This window comes from Oryzias melastigma, linkage group LG9 (assembly GCF_002922805.2).
Source record: "Oryzias melastigma strain HK-1 linkage group LG9, ASM292280v2, whole genome shotgun sequence".
Classification (NCBI taxonomy): domain Eukaryota; kingdom Metazoa; phylum Chordata; class Actinopteri; order Beloniformes; family Adrianichthyidae; genus Oryzias; species Oryzias melastigma.
Genome location: NC_050520.1, coordinates 31153428 through 31179271, shown reverse-complemented (window position 1 = coordinate 31179271; position 25844 = coordinate 31153428). Strand labels below are relative to the sequence as shown.

Genomic DNA, 25844 nt, shown 5'->3' with positions numbered 1-25844 from the left:
AGAAAAATTATATAAAATACTTCAAAGCATAAATATACACTCACACATCTTTGAACTTTGAACATAAACAAAAATGCAAAAACCTGTAGTTTCTGATTACATTAACGTGTCTTGAGACCAAATCTACTAACACTAAGAGAAAAGAATGCTGAATATGCAATTTCCCTTGTCCCCACCCTCAAAGTCTAAATTAAATCTTAAATGAAAAAGTGAAAAATAAACTTTCATTATTTTTTGGGAATTAAATGTAGAATTGAAATTAACGTTGGAAACATTTAAACATTTCAAATAATTATCATTATCTGCAGGTGAAACACTGCCATGCCCATTTTTCCTAGGGATTTTTGATCCTTTCGGCTTGCCGTACTGACGGCTCATGCTGGTTGCAGGAACAGCGGTGTTTGTGGGACGGCGGCAGCTCCTCACTGGGAGATCTTAACCCAGAAGAGGAGACATGAACCGATGTTTTTATTCAGCTCTTCAAAATAAATAAATCTCCCTGTTTCAGAGTCCTTCATGATGAGTTCGAGAAAAGTTTTTGACAGGAGCTTCTCCCACGCGCGGCGGGAGCTTAAGATTAACAGACTGTTGGATAAATGTCAAGCAGCAAATTTAATGCTTGTTCAAACAAACACGGTGTACAGTACATGAATTTGACGCTAATTGTATTTGGTATGGACAGACAATTTATTTTAATAATGTGCGCATGGTGTGAGGTACACAGCGACAGTGAGGGGAGGAGAAGGGAGGTGATCCACGGTACGCGTGTGGACCAAACCATGGCCAGTGATCTGTACAGACCATGGATTATCCGTGATCCGTTACACCCCTGTTAAATATTTTTTACATTAAGTCAATCTCAATTTCTTTTACTACAAGTGAGGTAAATAATCATGCATCAGGTTAGAAAGCATTCTAAACAAACATTTACACTCAGCTGGGAGACAGTTTGTCTCCAGCAGCTGTCTGTTATTAGTTCGTTAAGCTCTGATTGGTCAGGACTGGTCTCTGCTAGCATTGATAAACCTTCAGCTATGAACCTTTCTGTACTGTGGCCTTCATGATGGAGACTTCAAGGTTCTTCCTGGGGTAGGACATGAGAGTCTATTATGAGCTTTAATGTCAACATTTTTGTAATGTTTTCTTCTTTGAATGTTTTCAGGTTTTCCCTTTTTGTTCTGCTGGTTGTGCCATCATGTGGTTTTCCTGCTAAAGGTGATGTTTTGTTCGCCTCTTGCTGACTCATCCATGTAGATGACTGTAGTGATCATCTTCAGAACTTGTGCTCGTTCTGCTTTCAGGCTCCAAATCCACAGATCAGAGCAGTGGTGACCAAAAAGCAGGAACTAGCTTTGCTTCCCACAGAGGAGCACAGATGAGCCGCTCTACACCAGTGTACTCCAGCTCTCATTCAAGCAGAGTCTCTCAGCCAGTTCCAGTGTTTGTGCAGAATGTCCCTCAGTTTTATCCCATGGTTCCATCAGGCAGTGGCTTGAGCTCTGCTGGGGCAGGAGACCCTGTGTTTCCAGTTCAGACAGGATCTGTTCCTGTGTTTTCCAGTGTTCCTGCAGCAGGAGTGTCTGAGGCAGTTCAGGTCCCTGTGCAGGATCCTGGTTTCTCCCAGTTTGTTCAGACAAGCCCAGCAATGGTTGGCTCTGCTCCTGTGCTGGTGTTCCATGAAGGAGCTGGTTCCACACAGCCAGGACCTGCTCAAGCTGGTCTGCCAGGTGAGTCTTCATTTAAAAAGCTGCAGTGAATGTTCTCCATGAGTCTTCTCTTTCTAACGAGTGTCTTGTGTGTCCAGAAACCAAGTGGGTTGTTGCTCCTCCATCTTTCTCTGAGCAAGCAGCAGCTGATACTCAGGCTGTGGGCTCCAGTGACTTCCTGCCACCAGTCCCTCCTCCTCCCCCTGGACCTGTCCTCCAGTCCGGAGAGACTTCCAATATTGTGAAGGAAGCTGAACTCGGCAACTACCAGCAGCAGACGGAAGAGTTTGGTTACCCGGCTGAGGCGGTGCAGCCTGGATCTGCTTTCACCAGCGTGCTTGTTCCAGGCCAAGGACTTGGTGGCTTCTGGGGTTCTCCTTATCCTGGCTTTGACTACAGGCTCCTGTATGGTCTGTACCCTCCTGGCACCTACACCACCTTCAGCCAGAACCATGAGAAGGGCAAGGACTACTACCAATCCATCCACTACTTGAAGGAGCATGTTTCTGAAGACCAAGGTCCTCAACAGCAGCAGCTTCAGCAGAAGATCTTCCATGGTCAACAGCAAAGATCTTAAAGATTAACATGGGGATCATGAGTCTGTTCTCAACATCTGCAGTGTCGTGTTGCAGCATATTCAGCTTTCTTTCAGACTTGGATGAACTGGTTGTCAATTAAAGCACCTATAGCTAATTTGTGTACGTTCCTCAATGCAAAACCGTGAAATGTTGAACCAATGGGTTTATTTATATCTTAATTGATGAACCTTGGTGTACTGTGATCATATTTGCACAGATGATTCAGACAGATTTCTTGCAGCCCCACACCCTGGTGGAGTTTAACCCCCCTCCCTTGATAATCACACTACACAAGCAGTATTTGTGCACCAGCTTTAAAAGGTTAAAACTACAGTCAAATAAGCCACTTCACAATGATTCAACCAATTAGAAGTCAAGTTGGTGTCTCTGTAGCTTCATGAAGATTAAATTTGCCTCTGGATGGTCAAAGCTTGCACAACCAAAGGCTGATTTCTGCTGCACTTATGAATTAGTCACTGTTTTGCAGTTATAAGGCAGATAAATTGCTTTAGTTGAAGATTTCTTCCCTAAGTCTGAAGACAGACTTTGTCGGGGGAAAAAAAGGACATTAAGGCTGACCAATGATTTCCAGCAGTTTTGTATGGCAAGGGTAACAGTTGTGACATGAGCGAATAAGGACTAACTCACTGCCGCTGAACGCAGCATGGCTGCTCCGGACGCATTGCTGTACTGACATTCACAGCAGAATTAGAATAGAATTCAACTTTGTCATTGCACATGTCACAGGTACACAGCAACAAAATGCAGTTTGCATCCATCCAGAGTGCTTTAGCAGGTATAAATCTATATCTACAATGTGCAAAGTGAAATAAATAGCAGTGAGAGGGTATAAACAAGTATTTACAATATGAAACGGTACAGGTGAAATTCAACATATAAAGTGCAACATATAAATTTTGGAAAATATCACGTCCCAGACAAAAACCAGTGTTTCAAGACCATGAAAAACAAGTGTTTATCACTCTCTTTGTCCCCCAGAAATTTTGGGAGAACGAGAATCTTTTTGCAGCGCTCTATTTCCAGTTACGCACAGCGCACTAATCTGTCTCCGCTGAAAACAGAACTGTCTAATGGCACGCTGGAATTTACTGGGAAATCTACCGCTGAACTTTTGAACTTCATGGAGTTCATCTTTAAGTTGGATTTGCTGTATATAAAAATCCATATTTTCAAGTTAAATGAGTTGTCAAATGTGCTTTAATGTTTGTTGCAGCTGTTGTTGCAGTGGGAGGACACTTGCACTGCAGTTTGTTTTCACAATATGTGCAATTGTAGTGAATTCAGTCTATTTAAACAATCCATTTATGATGAAATTACTCTGCAAAAAAGTATTCATCTATAACAGCATGGAGTTAGACACATAAAATAGCTCATATTAACGAGGAAGATTTTGGCAGAGGAAGACTGAAGCATCAGCTCTGAAATGCACAGGCCGCTTTTGGGTTTAAATTTAAACTACTCTAATCCTTTACCAAAGTAAACGTTAACATTAAGACTGAAATGAGAGTTTAAGAAGTGCATCTCATCCTGGATGGAAAGATCCTTTTTTTCTATCATGAATTTAGCCAGAAGGTCTTAGGATGACTAGTTGATCTACAAGCTAATTTCTCTTCTTTTTGGCTTTGGCCAGACTGAGTAAAGTTCTGTCTAAAAAGACTTGGGTTTCACAGAGCATCAGATCCTTTTCTAGAACTTCAAGAATGAAGCTAACACTTGCTGTGATTGCTGAACTCACCTTAATCTAAGCGGTGACCAGGTGTAATCTCTGCAAACCCGAACTCACCCTATCTCTAAAGGAGTGCCAGCCACTCTAAAGAGTAAGCTCATTTCAGCTGCTTGTATTCAAGACCTCGTTCTATCAGTCGTGAACCAGAGCTCATGATTAAAGATGGGTATTGAAAAGATAGACTGGTAAATTTAGAGCTTTGCTTTCTGGCTCAGCTCCCTCTTTATAACAATGAACTGGACTGTGGAGGCCACACCAATCTGTCTGTCGATCTCACACTTCAATCTTCTCTCACTCGTGAACAAGACCCCAAGATATTTAAACTCCTCCACCTGAGGCACTCCACTTCCCCAGAGAGGGTAAACTACCTTTCCCCAGTCAAGAACCCCGGCCTCCGACTTAGTGGTGCTGACCTTCATCCCAGCCGCCTCACACTGCTGCAAATCTCCCAAAGGAATGCTTGAATTCCTGGCTTGATGAACCCAACAGGACTAAATTGTCTGCAAAGAGCTGAGAGGAAATCCTGTGGTTCCCAAACCAGATCCCTCTGACCCATGGCTGCGCCAAGAAATTCTGCCCATAAAGACTCTGTACCTATTTGAAGTTCATCTGGATGTGGGAGTTCAAGACCTTCCTGACGTAGGGCTCAGCGAGTCATTCCTTTCCTTTCCAAGTCTTTCTGAACTTCTTCCACACCAGTAAATCCAGATCACCACCAGGCAGTGATCTGTGGACAGCAACCTCCTCATTTTACTAGAGTGTCCAAGACCCATGGCAGAAGTTCACCTGAAACAATCACGAAGTTGACCATCCATCTCCTGCCAAGAGTGTCCTGACGCCAAGTGGACACCCTTGTGCTCAAACATGGTGTTTGTTATGGACAAGCCATGACGAGCATAGAAGTCCAATAACAAAACACAGCAAGGATTCAGATCAGGAGGGCCATTCCTAACAATCACATCTCTCCAGGTGCCACTGTCATTCCCCACATAGGTGCTATTTTAAGTTTAAGAGTCTGACAGCTTGAGGGTAGTAGCTGTCTCTGAGCCTTTTTGTGCGTGCTGGCAGTCTCCTGTATCGTCTGCCAGAGGGTAGTAGTTGAAAGAGTCCTTGCACTGGGTGAGTGTGGTCCTTGATGATGCTGCGTGCTTTCCTCAGACTTCTGCTATGATAAATGTCCTGGATGGAAGGTAGGGTGCTGTCACTGATGTCCTCTGCTGATCGGACCACTTTCTGAAGCGCTTTCCGACTCTCAGAGGTGCAGTTCCCATACCACACTGTGATGCAGCCCGCCAGAAGGCTCTCGATGGTACACCTGTAGAAGTTCCTGAGGATGTCCGTGTTCATGCCAAACTTCTTCAGTTTTCTCAGGAAGTAGAGTCTTTGACGGGCTTTCTTTACCACGGTGTAGTTGTGTAGCATCCATGTCAGATCCTCGGTGATGTGTACCCGGAAGAATTTAAAGCTGCTGACCTGCTCCACCTCCACGTTGTTAATGAGGATGGGTCGGTGGTGGTTTGTATGTCTCCTGAAGTCCACAATCATCTCCTTTGTTTTATTGACATTGATAGAGAGGTTGTTTTCCTGACACCAGCTGGTGAGTGATGTCACCTCGTCTCTGTAGGCGTGTTTATCGTTGTTGGAGATGAGGCCAAGGATGGTGGTGTCATCAGCGAACTTCAGGGTGATGTTGGAGCTGTGCTTGGCAATGCAGTCATGAGTGAACAGCGAGTACAGGAGTGGTCTGAGGACACAGCCCTGCGGTGCGCCAGCGTTGAGGACATGTGTGGTGGAGAGGTGACTGCCGATCCTCACTGCTTGGGGTCTGTTGCTGAGGAAATCCTGTTTCCACCTGCAGATGGGTTTCTCCCGATCCAGGATGGTGAGTTTGGAGACCAGCTTGGAAGGGATTACAGTATTAAATGCGGAACTGTAGTCGACAAAGAGCATCCTAACATAAGTGTTCTCTTTTTCCAGGTGGCTGAGTGAGGTATGAACAGCAAGGGCAATGGCGTCATCTGTAGACCTCTTGGCTCCGTATGCAAACTGCAAGGGGTCTAAGGTGTCGGGGAGGGAGCTGCAGATGTAGTTTTCAATTATTTGTTCAAAGCACTTCATAATTACGGATGTGAGTGCTATGGGCAATCATTGAGGCAGGAAAGTGTGGAGGTCTTTGGGATGTGGACAACAGTGGAGGTCTTAAAGATGATGGGCACGGTGGACTGAGTCAGGGACAGGTTGAAGGTGTCAGTGAACACCCCGGCGAGCTGGTCAGCACAGGTTTTCAGCACCCGTCCGGGGATGCCGTCGGGCCCTGGTGATTTGTGGGGCTTCACCTTCTTTAAAGCTTGTCTCACCGTGGCTGTATCAATGCAGAGCTTGGTGTCCTCTGCATTTACCAGTAATCTGGTGGTAGGTGCTGTGTGGTCTGCATCAAAGCGGGCGAAGAAGGTGTTTATTTCATGAGGAAGTGAAGCGCTGGACAGTTCCACAGGCCCACTCCTCCTCTTATAGTCTGTGATGCAGCGTAATCCATGCCACACATGTCTTGGGTCATGGCTTTGTTGGGCAGATTCCACTCTTCCGCTGTACTTCCTCTGGGGAGTCCTGATGGTCTTTCTGATGTCGCATTTGGCTGCTTTGTAGGTTTCAAGATTTCCTGAGTTGAAGGCAGCAGTGCGGGCTTTGAGTTTCGCAAGCACCACTGGTCCAACCCAGGGTTTCTGGTTGGGGTACATGCAGATGGTGGATTGGTGGACCGTGTCGTCAATGCATTTTCTGATGTAGCCAACAACTGAGTGTGTGTACAGGTTTATGTCCCCATCCGCTGCGCCTGCAAACATCTGCCAGTCTGTTGTTTCAAAACAGTCTTGTAGAACCTCATCAGAGGTATTGCTCCATTTGTATAGTTGTTTGGGAACTGTTTTTTTCCAGTTTTAGCCTTTGTTTGTAGGCTGGTAGCAGTAGAATTGCATTGTGGTCGGATATACCAAAGGCTGGGCGGAGGAGGGGTTTGTAGCTATCTTTGAATGGGGTGTAACAGTGATCCAGTGTCTGCTCCCCCCTGGTAGGGAGGGAAATGTGCTGATAGTATTTTGGTAAGACCACTTTCATGTTGGCTCTGTTGAAATCCCCCAAAATAATAAAATCTGCATCCGGGTGCATATTTTCAAGTTCGTTTATAATCCCATACAGCTGCTCTAGAGCTTGAGTTTTTAGATTTTGGGGAGGAATGTATACAACAGTTAAGATTATGGAGCTGAATTCTTTGGGCAGATAAAACAGCCTGATTTTGATGGTCAGCAGCTCCAGGACTGGAGAACAGTGAGTTTTTACAGTGCGTACATCTGTGGCCCATAACGAGTTAATCATCAGGCACACACCACCTCCACACGACTTGCCTGAGTCCTCCGTTCTGTCCGACCTGTAGATGGTGTAGTTGTCTGGGGCCGCGGCGTGATCGGGAACCGATGAGTCCAACCATGTTTCCGTGAAGGCAAAAACACAGCAGCTCCCCGTGTCCTGCTCGAAGGAAATCCGTGCGTGCAGGTCCTCCAGTTTATTTCCCAGAGATTGCATGTTAGCAAGCAGAATGGTAGGGAGAGCGGGGTTGTTGTCTCTGATCCGGGCTTTCCACAGCACCCCCGATCGCTTTCCTCGCTTTCTCTTTCTCGCTCTTCTTCCCTTGCAGTGCTGGCGAAAAACAGAACGGCAGTACGTCCGTCGCGGATGCCACAAAGGTCGGCATAAAATCGCTCTTAACCTTCGATCGAAGCTTTAAAAGAGTGCTGCGATTGTACACATAGCAAGAGGTTGCAGTGCTGTTACATAAAGTGACAACTAGTATTAAAAATAAGCTAAAAACAAGGTTAAAAGGGCGAGTTGGCATGGAGCTACTCATCAGCGCGGCCATAGCACGACGCACCGGAAGTGAGAATCCTGAACTTTTAACAACAATTTCACCTAAAAAACTGCTGTCATTGGTCATTCTTCTTGCATTTAAAAAATATATCAATTTTGCCGTGCTATTTAAAATATTTTATTTTTCAAGGCAATAATAAAATTGATTGTTCAGTACGACACCGATGGCAAGGCAAGGCAAGTTTATTTGTATAGCACATTTCATGTACAGAAACAATTCAAAGTGCTTTACATAAAACATTAAAAGAAACAATCAAAAGAAATAGTAAAAATGTCATTCATCATCATTCAAATCATTAAAATAAAATTAAAAGAAAGTAAAAAGATTTTAATTTAAAACAAGCATAGATAAACAGTGCGGACGTAAACTTTTGAATACATATTAATCAAATGCAACTGAGAACAGGTGAGTCTTTAACCTGGATTTAAATACACTGAGTGTTTCAGCAGATCTAAGGTTTTCTGGAAGTCTGTTCCAGATCTGTGGAGCATAGAAGCTGAATGCAGCTTCTCCATGTTTAGTTCTGACTCTAGGAACTGATAAAAGACCGGATCCAGATGACCGCAGAGGTCTGGCTGGTACATACTGGGTCAGGAGGTCAGTCATGTATTTTGGTGCTAAACCATTCAAAGCTTTATAAACCAGTAACAGAACTTTAAAGTCTATCCTCTGACAGACAGGTAACCAGTGTAAAGACCTCAGAACTGGACTGATGTGGTCTACTTTCTTGGTCCTTGTGAGAACCCGAGCAGCAGAGTTCTGAATAAGCTGCAGTTTCCTGATGGATTTTTTTGGTAGTCCTGTAAAAACACTGTTACAGTAATCAAGTCGACTAAAGATGAAAGCATGCACTAGTTTCTCCAGGTCCTGCTTAGACATCAGATCTTTAATCCTTGAGATATTTTTGAGATGATAATAGGCTGATTTAGTGACTGCCTTAATGTGTTTATCAAAATTTAGGTCTGTGTCTATCACTACACCCAAGTTTCTGGCCTGGTTGGTAGTTTTTAGTTGAATAGATTGAAGCTCTGTAGTGACGTCCAACCTTTTTTCTTTAGCCCCAAAGACAATAACCTCAGTTTTGTTTTTGTTTAATTGAAGTAAGTTGTGACACATCCAGTCATTAATGTCCTCAATGCATTTACCAAGAGCCTGTACAGGGCCTCGGTCTCCTGGTGTCAGTCTAATATATATCTGTGTGTCATCTGCATAGCTATGGTAACTAATGTTGTTGTTCTTTATAACCTGGGCCAGTGGGAGCATGTAGATGTTAAACAGAAGTGGTCCCAGGATGGAGCCTTGGGGCACTCCACATGTAATTTCTATTGGCTCAGAAGTGAAGTTACCAATTGACACAAAATATTTCCTGTTTTCTAAGTACGTTTTGAACCAGTTTAGTACTGGCCCAGTGAGACCCTCCCAGTTTTCCAGTCGTCTGAGTAGTATTGCGTGGTCGACTGTATCAAACGCAGCACTGAGATCCAGTAAAACTAGCACTGACATATTTCCACTGTCTGTATTCAAACGTATGTCATTAGTCACTTTGGTCAGAGCCGTTTCAGTGCTGTGGTTCTGTCTGAAACCGGACTGGAAGACATCATAGCAGTTGTTTTTTATTAGGAATTCATTTAACTGATGGAAAATAGCTAAGATAACCAGATCACCTTTCAACCACTGATAACCCTTAGTGACTACTTCATCTGGATTATCCAAAGCCTTCCATCACTACATGCAGATTTTTTATTTTTATTTATTTTTTTTTTTAAAGAGGAACATTGTAAAGAAACACTTAAAACCTCAGCTAATTACAAAACTCGTAACATCTCAAAGACTGGAATAAGTCTAGGTTTGATGGATGGATGGATGGATGGATGGATGGAGCTTGACCCCCTTTCACTCTGTGTTCTTACACCTGAAGCTCTTTCAATGGTGCACAGTGGAGCTTGACGGCGTCGTCCTGTCACTGCGGTTGAACACAGCAGCCTCACCACCAGATTCAGGGATTTCTACCCTCCAGGTCAGCAGCACCGGTAAAGGTTCTTGTTAAATTCTGTTTGTGATTTTGATGATTGATTTTTCTCTAGGTTTATGTCACATGACCTTCTTGGCAAAACCCTCTCCAATTACCCGGACTTGGGATCGGCACAAAGAGGGATTAGATTGCACCCCCTTGTGGTTGCATCATTTTGCCAAAAAATGTCATTTGATGAATCCAAATGACATTTTTTGTTATAGTTTTTGGCATGATGTTTTTTATTTTATGTACAAGGAGTAATATCATATTTATTTACATTTTTACAGTTTATATTTGATTATGTACAGTTAAATATGTACATCATCTGATTCTATCAGATGGTGTGTGATCTCCCCCTCCTCCCCCGCCCACCGTCTATGTGACATCATCTGTGAGACATGATGTCACTGGGTAATTTACACGATGTCATTTTTTGTTTTTTGAAAACAAACAAAACAGAAACATGACTGCAACATCTCACGTCTGATTTTTATCCTGAAATGAAATGAAGCTTTTTTTGTCATATGCAATATCAACACAGGTCAATACAACAAAGATGAGAAGCCAGTGAACTCGCCATAAAAAATACAAGTAAAAAGTAATAAGTAATAAAGTAAAGCGTTTCTAAAAAAGTAGCGGTTAGAAAAAAATATACAGAATAATAAAATGGAGAGGGATTTAAAGAGAAAAAGGCAAAGAAGGTGATGATCCAGGTACATAGAAATGAGAGGGATGTAGAGGCTAGTGGCATGGTCCGGATGGGTATATTGCACATAGGTTGTTACACATAAGTTGGTACACATGTCTGGCCTCGATAAATGAAGTCCCCCAGGAGGGCGATTAAGTCCCCTTTGGGGCACTGTCCTGTACTCCTTCAAAAGACGCCAAGAAGGCTGTGTACTCCAAAGTGGTCTTTGGCCCGTAGGCCAAAACCACAGTCAGAGACCTGTCCTCCACCAGAAGGCAAAGGGGCGTGAACCTCAAGTCCACTGGGCTGAACTCCAGCAATTGGCGACTGAGCAAGGGGGGCTCAGGTACTTGTTCTACTACTGTTCCTTGTTCTGCTCATAATTTTTATTCTACTCCTGATACTTATTCTATTTCTGAAAAATATTCTACCCCTGATATGATACTTATTATACTTCTGATAGATATTCTGCTCTTGATACTAATTCTACTCTTAATAAATATTCTACTCCTGATACTAATTCTGCTCTTGATACAAATTCTACTCCTGATACCCATTCTTCTCTTGATATATCTTATACTCCTGATACTTGTCCTACTTTTGATACTTATTTGTATTTGATAGATTTCATGCTGTGAGAACAGCTGCAACAAAATTCTTCTTTAACACAAATGTTCGTAAATCGAGTTTGGGGCGAGCTTTTGAACATTTCCAGCTTTCTGATGAGAAAATCACAGAAACACATGTAAGTTTAGTGAGCAGTGTAGATGCAGAAATTCATTTTCTTTGACGAACAGATTCTAATGTAAGTATTTAACCAAAACGCTGCAGGGATTTCAGGGGAAAAACCATGAAATAATATTTTATGATTTCAAATGCAACTTTAACGACTAATGTGTAGCGTGGATGCAGCCATCACTCATCTGATGGACCCACATGCAATAATGTTGTCTTAGGTGGCCGTCAATCTTGTGACTTGATTGTTTCCTTGTGAGCTTCAAGTTCAGTCACTTCACCATCTTCTTATTTTGGTGTGTTCATCATCTTCAGCTGTGATCTGCTGCTGGTGGGTTTCTCATCATCTCTAAAAAATAAAAAACAGCAAAAATAAAAAAAAATAACCAATTTTTTTATATCGTGATGTGTTTTCGCTTTAGGTGAATGGTTTGAATTTCTGATAAGGAATTAACCTTTAAAAAACAACTCAATCTTAATATTTTAGAAAAGATACTAAAACTGTGAATACATCATTGAATTTAACTTTCAAACAGTTTACACTAACAGTTATATGTTCTTAAATATTATGATTTCTGTTGATTTCTGACTTTATCAACCCCACCACCATTCCTTCCCTTGAGTCCAGTTCTAACCCATCCTCCCACAAGGAAGATGTTTATTTGTTTACTTTGAACTAATTAAAAGTTTCGGCACAATGTCATTATTTAAATATAATCGGATCAGATTAGATATCTGGTAAGTATTTAATGAGCCAAACTGTAGCAGTTTTGACTGAGGAGGTCTTTGAGTTTGAGTCATCACTTTTAAAATTATAATTTTCTATAATGCTAATTTCAAAATAGTAGGTTTGAAAATTATTGTAAAAAAATGTTCAAAAAAGGATTCTGCATCAGGTTAGAAAGCATTCTAAACAAACATGTACACTCAGCTGGGAGACAGTTTGTCTCCAGCAGCTGTCTGTTATTAGTTCGTTAAGCTCTGATTGGTCAGGACTGGTCTCTGCTAGCATTGATAAACCTTCAGCTATGAACCTTTCTGTACTGTGGCCTTCATGATGGAGACTTCAAGGTTCTTCCTGGGGTAGGACATGAGAGTCTACTCTGAGCTTTAATGTCAACATTTTTGTAATGTTTTCTTCTTTGAATGTTTTCAGGTTTTCCCTTTTTGTTCTGCTGGTTGTGCCATCATGTGGTTTTCCTGCCAAAGGTGATGTTTTGTTCCCCTCTTGCTGACTCATCCATGTAGATGACTGTCGTGATCATCTTCAGAACTTGTGCTCTTTCTGCTTTCAGGCTCCAAATCCACAGATCAGAGCAGCGGTGACCAAAAAGCAGCAACTAGCTTTGCTTCCCACAGAGGAGCACAGATGAGCCGCTCTGCACCTGTGTACTCCAGCTCTCATTCAAGCAGAGTCTCTCAGCCAGTTCCAGTGTTTGTGCAGAATGTCCCTCAGTTTTATCCCATGGTTCCATCAGGCAGTGGCTTGAGCTCTGCTGGGGCAGGAGACCCTGTGTTTCCAGTTCAGACAGGATCTGTTCCTGTGTTTTCCAGTGTTCCTGCAGCAGGAGTGTCTGAGGCAGTTCAGGTCCCTGTGCAGGATCCTGGTTTCTCCCAGTTTGTTCAGACCAGCCCAGCAATGGTTGGCTCTGCTCCTTTGCTGGTGTTCCATGAAGGAGCTGGTTCCACACAGCCAGGACCTGCTCAAGCTGGTCTGCCAGGTGAGTCTGCATTTAAAAAGCTGCAGTGAATGTTCTCCATGAGTCTTCTCCTTCTAACGAGTGTCTTGTGTGTCCAGAAACCAGGTGGGTTGTTGCTCCTCCATCTTTCTCTGAGCAAGCAGCAGCTGATACTCAGGCTGTGGGCTCCAGTGACTTCCTGCCACCAGTCCCTCCTCCTCCCCCTGGACCTGTCCTCCAGTCTGGAGAGACTTCCAATATTGTGAAGGAAGCTGAACTCGGCAACTACCAGCAGCAGACGGAAGAGTTTGGTTACCCGGCTGAGGTGGCGCAGCCTGGCTCTGCTTTCACCAGCGTGCTTGTTCCAGGCCAAGGACTTGGTGGCTTCTGGGGTTCTCCTTATCCTGGCTTTGACTACAGGCTCCTGTATGGTCTGTACCCTCCTGGCACCTACACCACCTTCAGCCAGAACCATGAGAAGGGCAAGGACTACTACCAATCCATCCACTACTTGAAGGAGCATGTTTCTGAAGACCAAGGTCCTCAACAGCAGCAGCTTCAGCAGAAGATCTTCCATGGTCAACAGCAGAGATCTTAAAGATCAACATGACAGGATTGTGAGTATTTGACACAAAATGCCTTTAATGTTCCTTTAAACTTGTAAATGTGTGTGTGTATATATATATATATATATATTCTTCTTCTTCTTCCAGGCTTGGTAGCTAAGCTGACCAAATAAAAGCATTTAAAACAACTTTACAGAATTTGCTCTAATTCTAGAATCACACTTGATGCAGCTGGCACATTTCAACTGTTGTAGAAGTTCTTTCTGTTTTAGAAAGTTTCAGATATGCAGTCACTGTATAGATTCATCAGATCTGTTTCCACTTATTTACAAGCAAAAATCAATTTAACAGATTTGAGTTTTCCCAAACATCCAGTGTATTCCACTGAGGGTCATTTTGAACTTGTCTGTGGCCCAGTTTGAGCATTAACAGGATATTTTTGCTGTAACCCATTAAGCTGAGCAGTCCTGTGCTGCCTGGTCTTAATGGACAACTTATTTGACAAGCTAGAGGTTGGGGACCAAAGGGTTTGTCATCTTTGCACATATCCTGACAGGACCTCCAGCATGTATTCGACCAATTGGCAGCAGGGATTTGTAGAGCTGCTGCTCCAAAGAGGAGTTGAGGTGGTACACATCCCTGGGGATGTGTTCTAGGTGTGCGCCACTACTCCAGTAAAGCCTTCCGGTTTTGTTTAATGCATTCATCAAACCCTAGGTGCTGCGTAGTCTTTTGCCTTTACGGAAGTTGGCTTTGCATTAAAAAAACATGGCATCAAAGTTTCAAAATGGATCTATGCCAACCAGTCTGGCCAGCACAAGATGTGCTTTAAGCTGAAAGATGAGTTTGTCTTTGCACATGAAACCTGTTCAGTTGGTAGCATTGATCAAAACATCAACAGGGATGTAAAAACCTAGTGTATCTATGTGCACCTCAGCCATCAACTTATAAATATAACATAAATGCTCACCTCATCTTTAAAAGCAATTTTGTTTTTCACTTTGTCCTCAGCTGTCTTACACTGACGTTTGTTTTAGCTTGGTTTTGGACCTTGGTTGTCTAAGTTTACAGGTTTTATTATCTTTAGGTAGTTTGGATTCAATCATGTCAGGAGCTGCTGACAGTGACATGGCTGGATCAGCAGTCTCTCTGACTTGTTTGTCCAAAGAACCACAATGGAGAGATGAGACGCATGTGGATCTGGAACTGCAGGTTGCAGCCCCCTGCACTAGGCAAAGACCCAGGAGAGACTATGGTTGTCCGAATTCCCCCCTTAATCACTATAGTGCATTCACTTTTTTTAGTGCTGTCCAAATCTAATTCCAAAATAGAGTGCACTGGAAATTTCCCAGAAGTCTTTGAAGAAAAACTAGCTTACATCGATGGTCACTAGATTACAGATGTGGACCACAATGCATTGCGGTAAAACAATTTCAAACGTGTTTAAATGTAAAATTTGAATAAACCATCCACATTTACAACATCAGAACACAGTAGAGTCATAAATAAACGAAGTGTTTTTTTTTTTTTTTTTTTCTTCCCTTTGTGAAATCAATGACGTTATATCCGGTCTTTAGAAAAACAAAAGAAGTTGTGAGCATCATGCCTGAATTACCTTTAAAATCCAGGGCGCTATGCAGTTTTTTTAGTAGTTAGGGGTTAGCGGGGTGAATTCGGACAAAGCTTATGTCTCTTGGCTGGCCTGGGAACGTCTCAGGGTCACATTAGAGAAGATGAAGGAATTGGCAAGGGAGAGGGAAGTCTGGGCAACTTTTCTTAGACTGCTGCCCCTGCGACCTAGTTCCGGAGGGGAAGAAGAGGGATTGATGGATGGAACTTTTGAGATGGCCTTAGGATGGGTCGTGTGATTATCTTCATGATAATTGAATGAACACTCTTTATTTTGCAGTGAATGCCCTGTACTCAATGTTACTTCTGAAAGTTAAAAAAGATTTTTAAACATGGTCTGTGTTGCGGCAAACTGAGGGACTTGTTTGGGTTTGCTGGTCTGCTCCACTGGCATTCACCACAGCAGGTGGAAGCAATTGAAATAGTTAGGCAAGGCAGCTGATGATTGTCAGTAAGAATGTATAAAACTGCTCAGAAACACAAGATCGGGAGAAGCAGAAGCTTTGTGTTATGTTTTGTTCTGAAAAGCTTTGCCTATGAAGAGACAGTTGGTCTTTTACCTGTAGCAGAGTTAAATTGTTGTTTGACTAACTCTCTTATTGATGGCAAAGGTTTAAGTAATGGTAACAGTCATTGTGATTGAATTTTTACCAGAGTTTTCACTTATCTCTCTTTTTTTTATATATATAAAGGGTTTTCACCTGGATATTCACATGAATACTGAAAATAAAAACAGTGGAATCTTGCTTCATCCTTACAAGAGCAAGGCAGAATCCCTTTCAAGTGCGGGGAGTAGCAAACTAAACTTGGAGAACTTGACAGTGTGAACATATAAACTGGAATGCTGACAAACTTATTTCAATAGCATTTGTCTTGTCATTGCAATCCCAAACTTAAATCAGCAGCTCAGTCTCTCCATTGATTTGTTTCTCCATCAGTCCTTGCAGAATTGTCTCATGTTAGATTATCATGTCAATACTTCTAAAGGTTTTGCTTTTATGTCTGATTACTCAGTTGTGCTTATTTAATGTATTTCTCTCTTGAAAATAAAGTGAGTAAAAATAATAGTTGTATTTTACACAATCCAAACCAAAAAAGTCTGATTTAGTTCAAACGAGAAGTTTTCGAGTTTAAGCCAATTATTATTGATTAAACATGTTCACAATTAGTACATAACTTTAAAATAGTTCCCTTTAGAATTGAAATACTTGTTGAAGATTCTGTAAGATCTGTTAGTTTTATTGTCAAGCATTCAGACTATTGAGAGACTAAAGGCTCCTGTCTGAGGCAGGAAGGAAGATGTTTATGAAGGCACACACATTTATCTCACAAGGAAGAGAGCATTAGGTCTGCAACTCAGTGTAAATAAAGAATACACACAAAACCTGGCATAAACACATTTCTCCTGTTTTTCTTCCGGTTCCTTAGCAATTTCTTAACTTAAAACCTGTTTTAACATGTTTCTGACAACATCATATTGAATGTTTTTGCCACAAATAAGTACAATTCACAACATTGATGTAGATCAGGGGTGTCAAACTCAATCGCACAAGGGGGCAAAATTCAAAACGCACCTTAGGAACAAGATAATGAACACTCTAAAACTACATTTTTAAAACTAACTTTTTAACATAATTATGAACTAGATATATAGCATTACCTGGGATACTACTAGTGTGAATGCTGTAAGCTGAATTTGGCCACTGAAGATGCTAGTGCTTACAGCTGAAGATGCTGAAATTGATAGCTAAATACCCTGAAGTTATTAGCTGATATCCAGCTGAAATATTAGCTTAATGCCAAATTAACCTGAAAACTTAAAAAAAACTAGGTTGGTGAAGAACAACAGGCATGTTGCTGGAAAAAATAGCTAAACTTCAAAATGGCCTAAAAAATTTAGAAAAGCCTACATGACCTAAAACAACTAGCATTTAGCCGAAATTTTAGCCAAACTCCAATATGGACAAAAACAAACCTGAAAAAAGCCTAAATTAACCAAAACAGCTAGCATGTAATTATTAGCATATCTCTAAAACAGCCTAAAAACTTAATTAAAAAAAAACGAAATTAGACAAAATAGCTAGCATGTAGCTGAACTATTAGCTAAACTCTTAAACTCACTCAAAAACGTAAGAAAAATAAATTAGCCAAAACAGCTAGCAGAATACCAATTTTTAAAACTTTAAAACCGTAACTTTTTAACTATTATGAATAATAAAAAGGCAGGAATATTATGCCAAAATAAATTAACTTAAACCTTAAATAACTTTCAATATATTACTCTCAATAAAATATATTTTCTCAGAATTAAGCAAGTTATAAAATAAACACAAGATAACATCTGGCCATTAGTAACAATAACATAAGATGTTCTGGATGGCCGGATAGAATTACCCAGAGGGCCGGATCCGGCCCCCTGGCCTAGACTTTGACACGTATGATGTAGATAAACTGTGTGATCACTAAACAACCCAAAAGGGCTGGAGGTGCTTGTTCTGTTGGAGGTTTGTAAACATTTATTGTAATAGGATTAAAAGCTGTGGACATTTAAGGCACCTTGCCCAGAAAATCCGATGTTTTTAACTTTTGCACTTGACTTTTGCGGACTTATTCGCAGTGACAGCCCTGACCTTGAACCATGTTCCATGCCAAGCATATCTAAGCAGCCCCCAACCCAGCAGTTGAGTCTGCCCTGCTGCTGTAGTCTGCTCAATAACCCTGTCCACACACTATTCTGTGCTCTGTAATTTCATTAAAAGCATTGGACCAATTCACTGCATATATCATCTTCTCTGACATGGATGTCACCTCTTCCTCATCTCTGCTGTAAAAACTTTGATGCAACAAAATTAAACGAGCATTCTTTGCGTGTAATTAATTTTAGGGGTGCTTAAAGCCAATTATTTCAGTCAATCTTTGCTAACAAGACCAGTCTCCATCAATTTCTCCAACAAATTATTAGTCAAACCCCTAATATTTGTTACTAAATATGCATCTTTACTAAATAAAGATGCATAAGAGTGATTAATAAATGAGTAACATTAATACATGAACATCAGCAGCAACAGAAGGAATCAGTCAAATGTTTTTTTTTTGGTTTTTCCCCATGCAGTTATCTTTAAAACATTTGCTAAAAAGTCAAATGCATTTTAATTACTTGCTTTATGATGACTTGAGCATGTGTACATTCATGCATGGCATGTGCGCCATTTAAATCTGAATGCCAGAGCCATACATCACACTAAAGTGTCTCTTTTACCGAGAGCAGAAACCTGATCAAGGAGCTTTTCCTTTACGAGATCTTGGATCACATAAGGAACCAAGAGAGGAAGTTCTGCTTAGGTCAGCGGTCTGCAGCCTCTAACACTTAAAATCCATTTAGTCTAGTTTCTTTTAGACCAGAACCCAATGAGAGCCACAAAGTCCCACTTTATCATCTATAAATGCACAATATTTATGCTTTTGGCAATTAAGCTTGGTGTTTTTTTTCCTTTTAATCTCAAAAATAAACAATTCAGTAGAATTTATTCATATAAAAAAAGAAAAAAAACTCAACACATTTAGAATAACCAAAGTTTTTTATTGAAAGCACACAACTTTTAGTCATTTTCAATCATTTTAAAACATATTTGTGCAAAACTTTAACCACTTTGGTGTAATTTACCAAAATAAAATAACTTTTAGCGACTTTTATTTGACTATAAGTAAAAAACACAAATACAAAGAACTTTTCTACAGATTTTCTAACAGTAAATTAAACTTTTTTTTAATCCAAAATTAATCCAAACAGGACAAAAATTGACTAATTTCTTAATTAATCGATTGTTAGCATTTTTCATTAAAGCTAAACAGCCCCAATAACAGGATAAAAGAGCCACATGTTGCACATTCCTGGCTTATGTGATACTTGACGGCAGGTTTGAAATTCCAGATATTTCCATTTGGTGCTTGGAAAACATGAGCATTCCACAGAGGAGTCACACAACCATGTCCGTTTAATTCACAAGTCTTATCTAGCCTCGAGGGCTTCAACACTTTGTGACAAAGAGATGACGTAAATCTCTGCTCTCTGGCTTCTTGCTGTGTTGTGTTGTTAGCCAGATTTGAAGAAAAAAAGCGCAAGTGTCAATTACATCGCTGGAATTCAAGAGAAACATGAGTGTGTTGGGAATACACCTCCAGCAAGACAAGAGTTGGAGCTTTTTTTTAGGAAGACTAGATATTTTGTTTGTGGTCTCCTATTTAGTTTTACAAGTTTAATTATTTATGCATTTGTTTCCCTCCCTTGTTTACAGTGTATATGACTGCTGAGCCTAAACTGACCAATCACAGTAGCAATGAGAAGTTTATGAATCATTTATTGTTGTTGTTGTTGTCCCGTTGCCGCTCCGTGTAGCACACACATGATCAGCTGACTGTGAATGAATTGAATGTTCCCAAACCAAAAACCAAAACGCATTGGACTTGTTTACGGACAACACGATCTCCTTTCCATGTCATCACTCGGCGACGCCTGGTTCAGGATCCCTCCGCGTGACCCCCCGAACCCCTGGGTGTTCCCAACTCAAGCTCCCCCAACGTGCCAGGTGTTCAGAAAATTGAGGGTCCAAACCCTCGGGACACAGCACCAGACGTGGTAAAAGGGGTGAACCGGGCCCAGACACAATACCAGACCCAGCACCGAACGGGAACAGGGCCCAGACACGGCACTAGACACGGCACGGGACTGAGTTAGGGTCACAGTGCGCTCCGCATCCTGGCACCGGACCGGTTCCGGCTCGTAAAGTGGAGGTGAGGGAGCCATGACTTAATAGAAACAGCTGTCACGTCAAGACACGATGAGTTGGGGACCCCCAACATGTCAAAAAGGGACGCGGGGAGTCCTAAACATCAACATACTAATACATCATATCAAATAAAATAGATTTTTATTATAAAAACCTTAAAATAAAAAAAAAGCCTTGAAAAACAAAAAAATCTAATAAAGAAAAAAAAAACAATAATGCAACGACNNAACCGAAAACTCAGAGTTTTGCCGAATTTGGAGTTCACGAACTCAGAGTTCCAACAAAACCTGCTTCTTGAAACGGGCCCCTGGAGTTAAAGAGGAAAACATCCATCCAAGTATTTTTGTTTTTTTTTCACGAGGGACGGAGGACTGGAGCGGGAGATTGACTAACAGATTGGTGCTCCGTCTACAGTTGTGCAGTCACTGTACCGGTCTGTGTGAGTAAACACAGAGCTGGGGCATAAAGCAAAGCTCTCAATTTAGCGAACCACCTTTGTTCCAGTTCTCTCCTAGAATCATGAGCTCTGGTTCATTACTGAAAAAACAAGATCCTGAACACAAGCGGCTGAATGACTTTCCTCCGGAGGGTGGCTGGGCGCTCCTTTAGAGATAGGGTGAGAAGCTCGGTCACCCGGAGAGAGCTCGGAGTAGAACCGCTTCTCCTCCACATTGAGAGGAGCCAGTTGAGGTGGTTCGGACATCTGGTCCGGATGCCTCCTGGACGCCTCCCTGGAGAGGTGTTCCGGGCATGTCCTACTGGGCGGAGGCCCCGGGGAAGACCCAGGACACGCTGGAGAGACTCCGTCTCCCAGCTGGCCTGGGAACGCCTCGGGGCCCCCCCAGAGGAGCTGGAGGAAGTGGCCGGGGAGAGGGAAGTCTGGACATCTTTGCTTAGACTGCTGCCCCATAACCCGGATGAATGGAAGATGGATGGATGGATGGATGGATGGATGGATGGATGGATGGACATATATACTGAATCAATTCATTTTTCTAAAAGACAAAAAACTGTCAAATGACTTAAAATTTGTTCCAACCATAAAAACATTTCTTAAATTTTAACATCTCTAACATACTTATTTTATGCTTTTTTTGTTTGTTTTGTTTCTACATAGAATCTTATTTGATTTTATTCTGTTTTTCCTGTTTGTATAGATCTATGATATATATAGCTTTTGTACAGTTTTTATCAATGATATAGAATTAACAATAAGGTGACAAAAGAGTCTTAATAAAGTCAAAAATAAATAAATAATGGATCTCGAGCGTGCATACGTTTGATCAAACTAAAGTCAGATAGACACACGACTCTCTGCACTTCAAGTCTCAAACTAGTTCCCTGTTTTGGCCACGCGGTGGCAGCATTTAGCAATCAATTACTGATCTGTGAATCCAAAAGCCAAAGATCGAGTTTGAAATCACTCAGAAAATGTTGGAAGTTACCAGAACATTCTCAAAAACTACAAGCTAACATTACAGGTACAACAAAAATGGCGAGCAATATTGGAACGATCCAGCGGTACAGTTCTGAGCCGTATTCCAGCTCAGAAGAGGAAAGCAAAGTCGTGCATGGATCTATTTGTCTCCATGTGGATCCATCAGAATGGAGCAGAGCATGGAGCTTGTAGCCTGACAACTGTAGCTCCTACATTACTGCTACAGATTTGATGCATTTTTTTCATACGGATGTTGGAAATGAAATTTCTTCTGTCCCACTCCTGAATCTCTCATCATTTTGACATCTGACTGCTCAGACAGCAGAAACATTTTTCTAGACTTTCAAAGGTAGATCATTGTCATTATTTAGGTTGCTTTACCTAACTTGGCTTTGCTGCCAGAGCCAGTACATTGTCCCGAGTCGCCGTTTTCTGTTGGAAACTGTGGAGGCAGAATAAAGCGTTTAAAGAAGTATGTTCAAAAGAAGACAGAAAAGAAAATGTCTGGATAAATGAAAAGACAGAAATAGAGAGAAAACAGATTTTTACAAAACTCCTACAGAAAACTATTAGAAACATTTCCATGGATGGATGGACGCACAGACAGATAACTCAGCCACGTTTGTCATTTCTTTCTGATGGTTTCTATGAGCATTTGAACTCTGAAAAACAGTGTTTGAGATGGATGTTATTTAAAGCAGATGTCAGGTGGAATCACTCTGACTTTGACCCTTTAACACCTCAGAATGTCTGCCTGGACTTTTCTGCTCATTTGGACTATGAAAGCTCAGAGAATGTCCTGTCAGTGTGTGTTTATGACCCTTTGTCCACAAGACATCACATTTTCTAAATCTATCATCATTTTACAACTTATTCTATTTCACAATAGTATTGTAATAACAAACTCAAATGTAAAAATAACACAAAATCGAAATGTGAATTTTGGAGTTTTTAGTGAGAAAATCCCCGTAATTGAACATGAACAACATGTTTTGATTGTTCAAAGTTTAAAATGTGTCCAGTATAAAGTTATTTACAACACAATGTCTGTATCTTTGGGTCTAGATGTGCAAAAACAGTGCATAAAATGTAAACTATCTCCAGGCATTTGAGGTCTGCAGAAGCAGTTAGAAGACTCCACAACATTCCACATCTTGAGGAAAAGAAAAGCATCCACAAGAACATATTTGACGAGGACGACCACCAAGCATTTTTGAACCTGTTAAAGAACATGCTGGATTTTGATCCTCAACAGAGAATCACACCCAGTCAAGCCCTGGATCGTGATTTTATCACCATGAGGCACCTTTCAGACAACACTAAGGACTTATGCTGCCATAACTCAAACTACAATGAGACAGGCTCGGCTTCCAGGAATGGAAAGAACGACTCCAGCAGCTGATGGACCTGTGGACGTGAAGGAGGTGTTTGAGGAAGAACTGCAGCAAGTCATTTCAAATGGTTCAACCTCAGACATTGAGACCTTCGAGGAGCTTCCTGCTAGAGTGAACGATGGCCCAGAAACTCAACCAAGCCAGATCAGCCCACCTGCCTAAAGCTGTGAAGAATCCAAAAAACCAAAAACATCCTTCCTTGTGAGGAAGAATGTTTTCATGGACCAGAGGCTGCACCTGAACAAACGGGGAAAAGTAATCAGTCTATTTCTACCAGCAGGAAACACACCTGCCAAAAAACAACAATTAGAATAGGAATCCATCTCCAGAAAGTTGAAGACTTAGAACAAGTTCCTACCAATCTGGAAGAGGAAGACGAAGCGTCAGTATGTGTTGAACAATCTACAACTCCACTGGACAGACTGTCACACACCGACTCAACTGTTGCTGAGGTACCAAGTGCTGCTGCTAAGGATGATCCACCAGAAACAGAAGAAGAATCAACACCTGCTGGTTCTTCAGAAACTCCCCGAAACACAAACCCACAAGAGATTCACATTGGAAGCAAAGAACAACCAAAAGATGGATCTTTAAATGAAAATCAATTCAAGACAAGACCAAAGCACTTCAGAAGAGTTAGGAGGATCTTTACCAGAATGAGGAGGTTCTTCACGCCCCACATAACCTAAAGACATGAAGAATCCCCTGTGGGGTTTCTCTGGGCGCTCCAGTTTCCCCACATTAAAACCAAAAAGAAATGTTTGTCTATCATTGGAAAGAAATGACACTATCTCCCTCCTGACCTCCGTAATGTCAACTCTCTTCCTTTAATCTGGTCCACTTGTTTAAATCTGCCTTAACCTTTGACTCACTATTCATTTTTTCTGTTTGATTATTTTAATTAAACTTGCTTTTAAATGTATTTATTCTTACTGTCATTATTCAATGCTATTTTAATGTAAAGTTTACTTGGGTGCTTTGAAATCCGCTTCAAATAAAATGGATTAGTATTGTTATTATAAAAACCTTAAAATAAAATAAAAAAGCAATAATGCAACGACAAGAGTTCACTATTCAGTGTTCTCATGTGCCGGTCCCAAGTCCGGATAAATGCAGAGGGTTGTTTTTGTGAATCAATCATTCTTTCATTTAAAATATATTGCCAAGGTACTACCCTTCCTTTCAAGATCTAGTGCTGAGATTTTAATCCATACTTTTATAAGTCCGAGACTTGATTATTGAAATGCTCTTTTATCTGAAACTAATTCAAAATTCAGCTGCACGTCTCCTAACTAACACCAGGAGAAGAGCTCATTTTACTCCTGTCCTTAAGCCCCTGCACTGGCTGCCTGTCAGCTTTAGGATTGACTTTAAAATTCTTCTTTTAGTTTTTAACTGTCCTAATGGTTCAGGTCCTTTATATTTATTAGATCTCCTTCGTCCATACGGTCACTGACAGTGTCCTCCAATCAACTGTTTAGTAACGAACATAAATGGCATGATCTCCGGGTTGCCCCCCCACCACCACCACCACCATCGTCCCCCCACCATTTGAGAAACACGTGCCTAACCTGACAAGTGAACTTCATGTATAGATTCATCTGATGTTAACAATTCACAAAAACAATCAGGATCTCAATACTTATGAGGAAAGAAAGGCACTTGTTCAGCTATACACAAAAATGTGATGACATTATTTTTTGGTGAGATTTGGTTTATTTTTTGAGATTTTAGCTCTAAAGTTTTGAATAACAAATCAATGTTGACAGAGAACTGCCGGCATGGTCTGGTGGTATTTAAGGTTTACTTTTAGTGCCATCTAGTGACCAGTCCAATCTTTTTATTGTCATCTCTGCCTCTATCTTAAAGACTGATGAGGATTTTATATTATTCAATGTCACAATTAGTTCACTGGGAAAAAATATAGTAAATTATTAGTATATTAGTAAAGTGTTCTTGTACTCTCACCTTGAAAATCTCTGTTCTAAAAAAAACTTAAAATTACAATGTAACTCATGCAGAATATCCTCAGTAGAAAGTAGTTCAAACAGCATAGGAAGTATATTAACTGAATATTTCTTCAGACTAAATTGAGCATCTTAACTTTACTATTTATATAGTGTATATAAAAATAGGCTTCAAATATATATACCCTCTCTTTTAGCATATACCTCAACTTACTTAAATTGGCTACTTTTTACTTAAGATAGACTTCGGTATTGTGAAATTAGTCTGACAAGTCGATATCTGCTTCAGTAGTTAATCACTTTTTTTGTTAGATGCCCATGAAAGAGAATAGAAAAGTTTAATTTAGGCAAATGTAATTTCCCTATTCAAACATCAGCCTTAAAAAGCTGGAATAATGGTGTTCTATACAAATAATCATACGACTTGAAACAGAACTTAAATCGATCAAAATACATTGACAAAAGATATGCACATTTGCAACTGATTTTGCAAACAAAATTTGCAAACATAATATTCACACTTAATGCTATTGATCATATGGACTTTTCATTACAATGGGAAAACATTTTATTTCACTTCTTTAAAAAAAGGACTATATATGTATGTATGTATATATATGTTGAAATCCCATTATAAAAATAAATTATTAACAAATTATAAACAAACATATAGTAACCAAAGGCCTGCTTTTATACATTTTTTGTATTGTTATATATATATATATATATAAATCATCACACAACAAAAAGGCTTTGAAGGCTCTGTTCATGTGTTAATAATGTTCTAGCTGTATGTTGTACACAGACACAACTTTTCTCTAAAATAAAAAAAATATTTTTTATTTAAAACGATAAAGGATACTAAATATGCTCTCATAAGAAGCTGCTTTTTCTTCGTGTTTACAGCATAGACTTTATATACAGTCTATGGTTTACAGCAACTGCAGCCTTTTCATCCTTTCAAAACATAAATGCGTGGGCGTGGCTTTGCGTG

General features: G+C 40.7%; 2 protein-coding genes across 2 annotated transcripts; both read left to right on the top strand.

The window, feature by feature from the left end:
- The first annotated feature begins 947 nt into the window (after positions 1-947).
- LOC112148021 lies at positions 948-2399 on the top strand. Its single transcript, XM_024274795.2, has 4 exons — positions 948-1089; positions 1163-1215; positions 1302-1727; positions 1805-2399. Exons 1-4 carry the CDS (start codon positions 1061-1063, stop codon positions 2281-2283), a joined length of 987 nt encoding a protein of 328 aa, XP_024130563.1. The 5' UTR covers positions 948-1060; the 3' UTR covers positions 2284-2399.
- A 9929-nt stretch (positions 2400-12328) lies between these two features.
- Positions 12329-13823, top strand: LOC112148020. Its single transcript, XM_024274793.2, has 5 exons — positions 12329-12473; positions 12547-12599; positions 12686-13111; positions 13189-13686; positions 13783-13823. The coding sequence occupies exons 1-4, from the start codon at positions 12445-12447 to the stop codon at positions 13665-13667; spliced, it is 987 nt and encodes a 328-aa protein (XP_024130561.1). The 5' UTR covers positions 12329-12444; the 3' UTR covers positions 13668-13686; positions 13783-13823.
- Positions 13824-25844: the final 12021 nt, after the last annotated feature.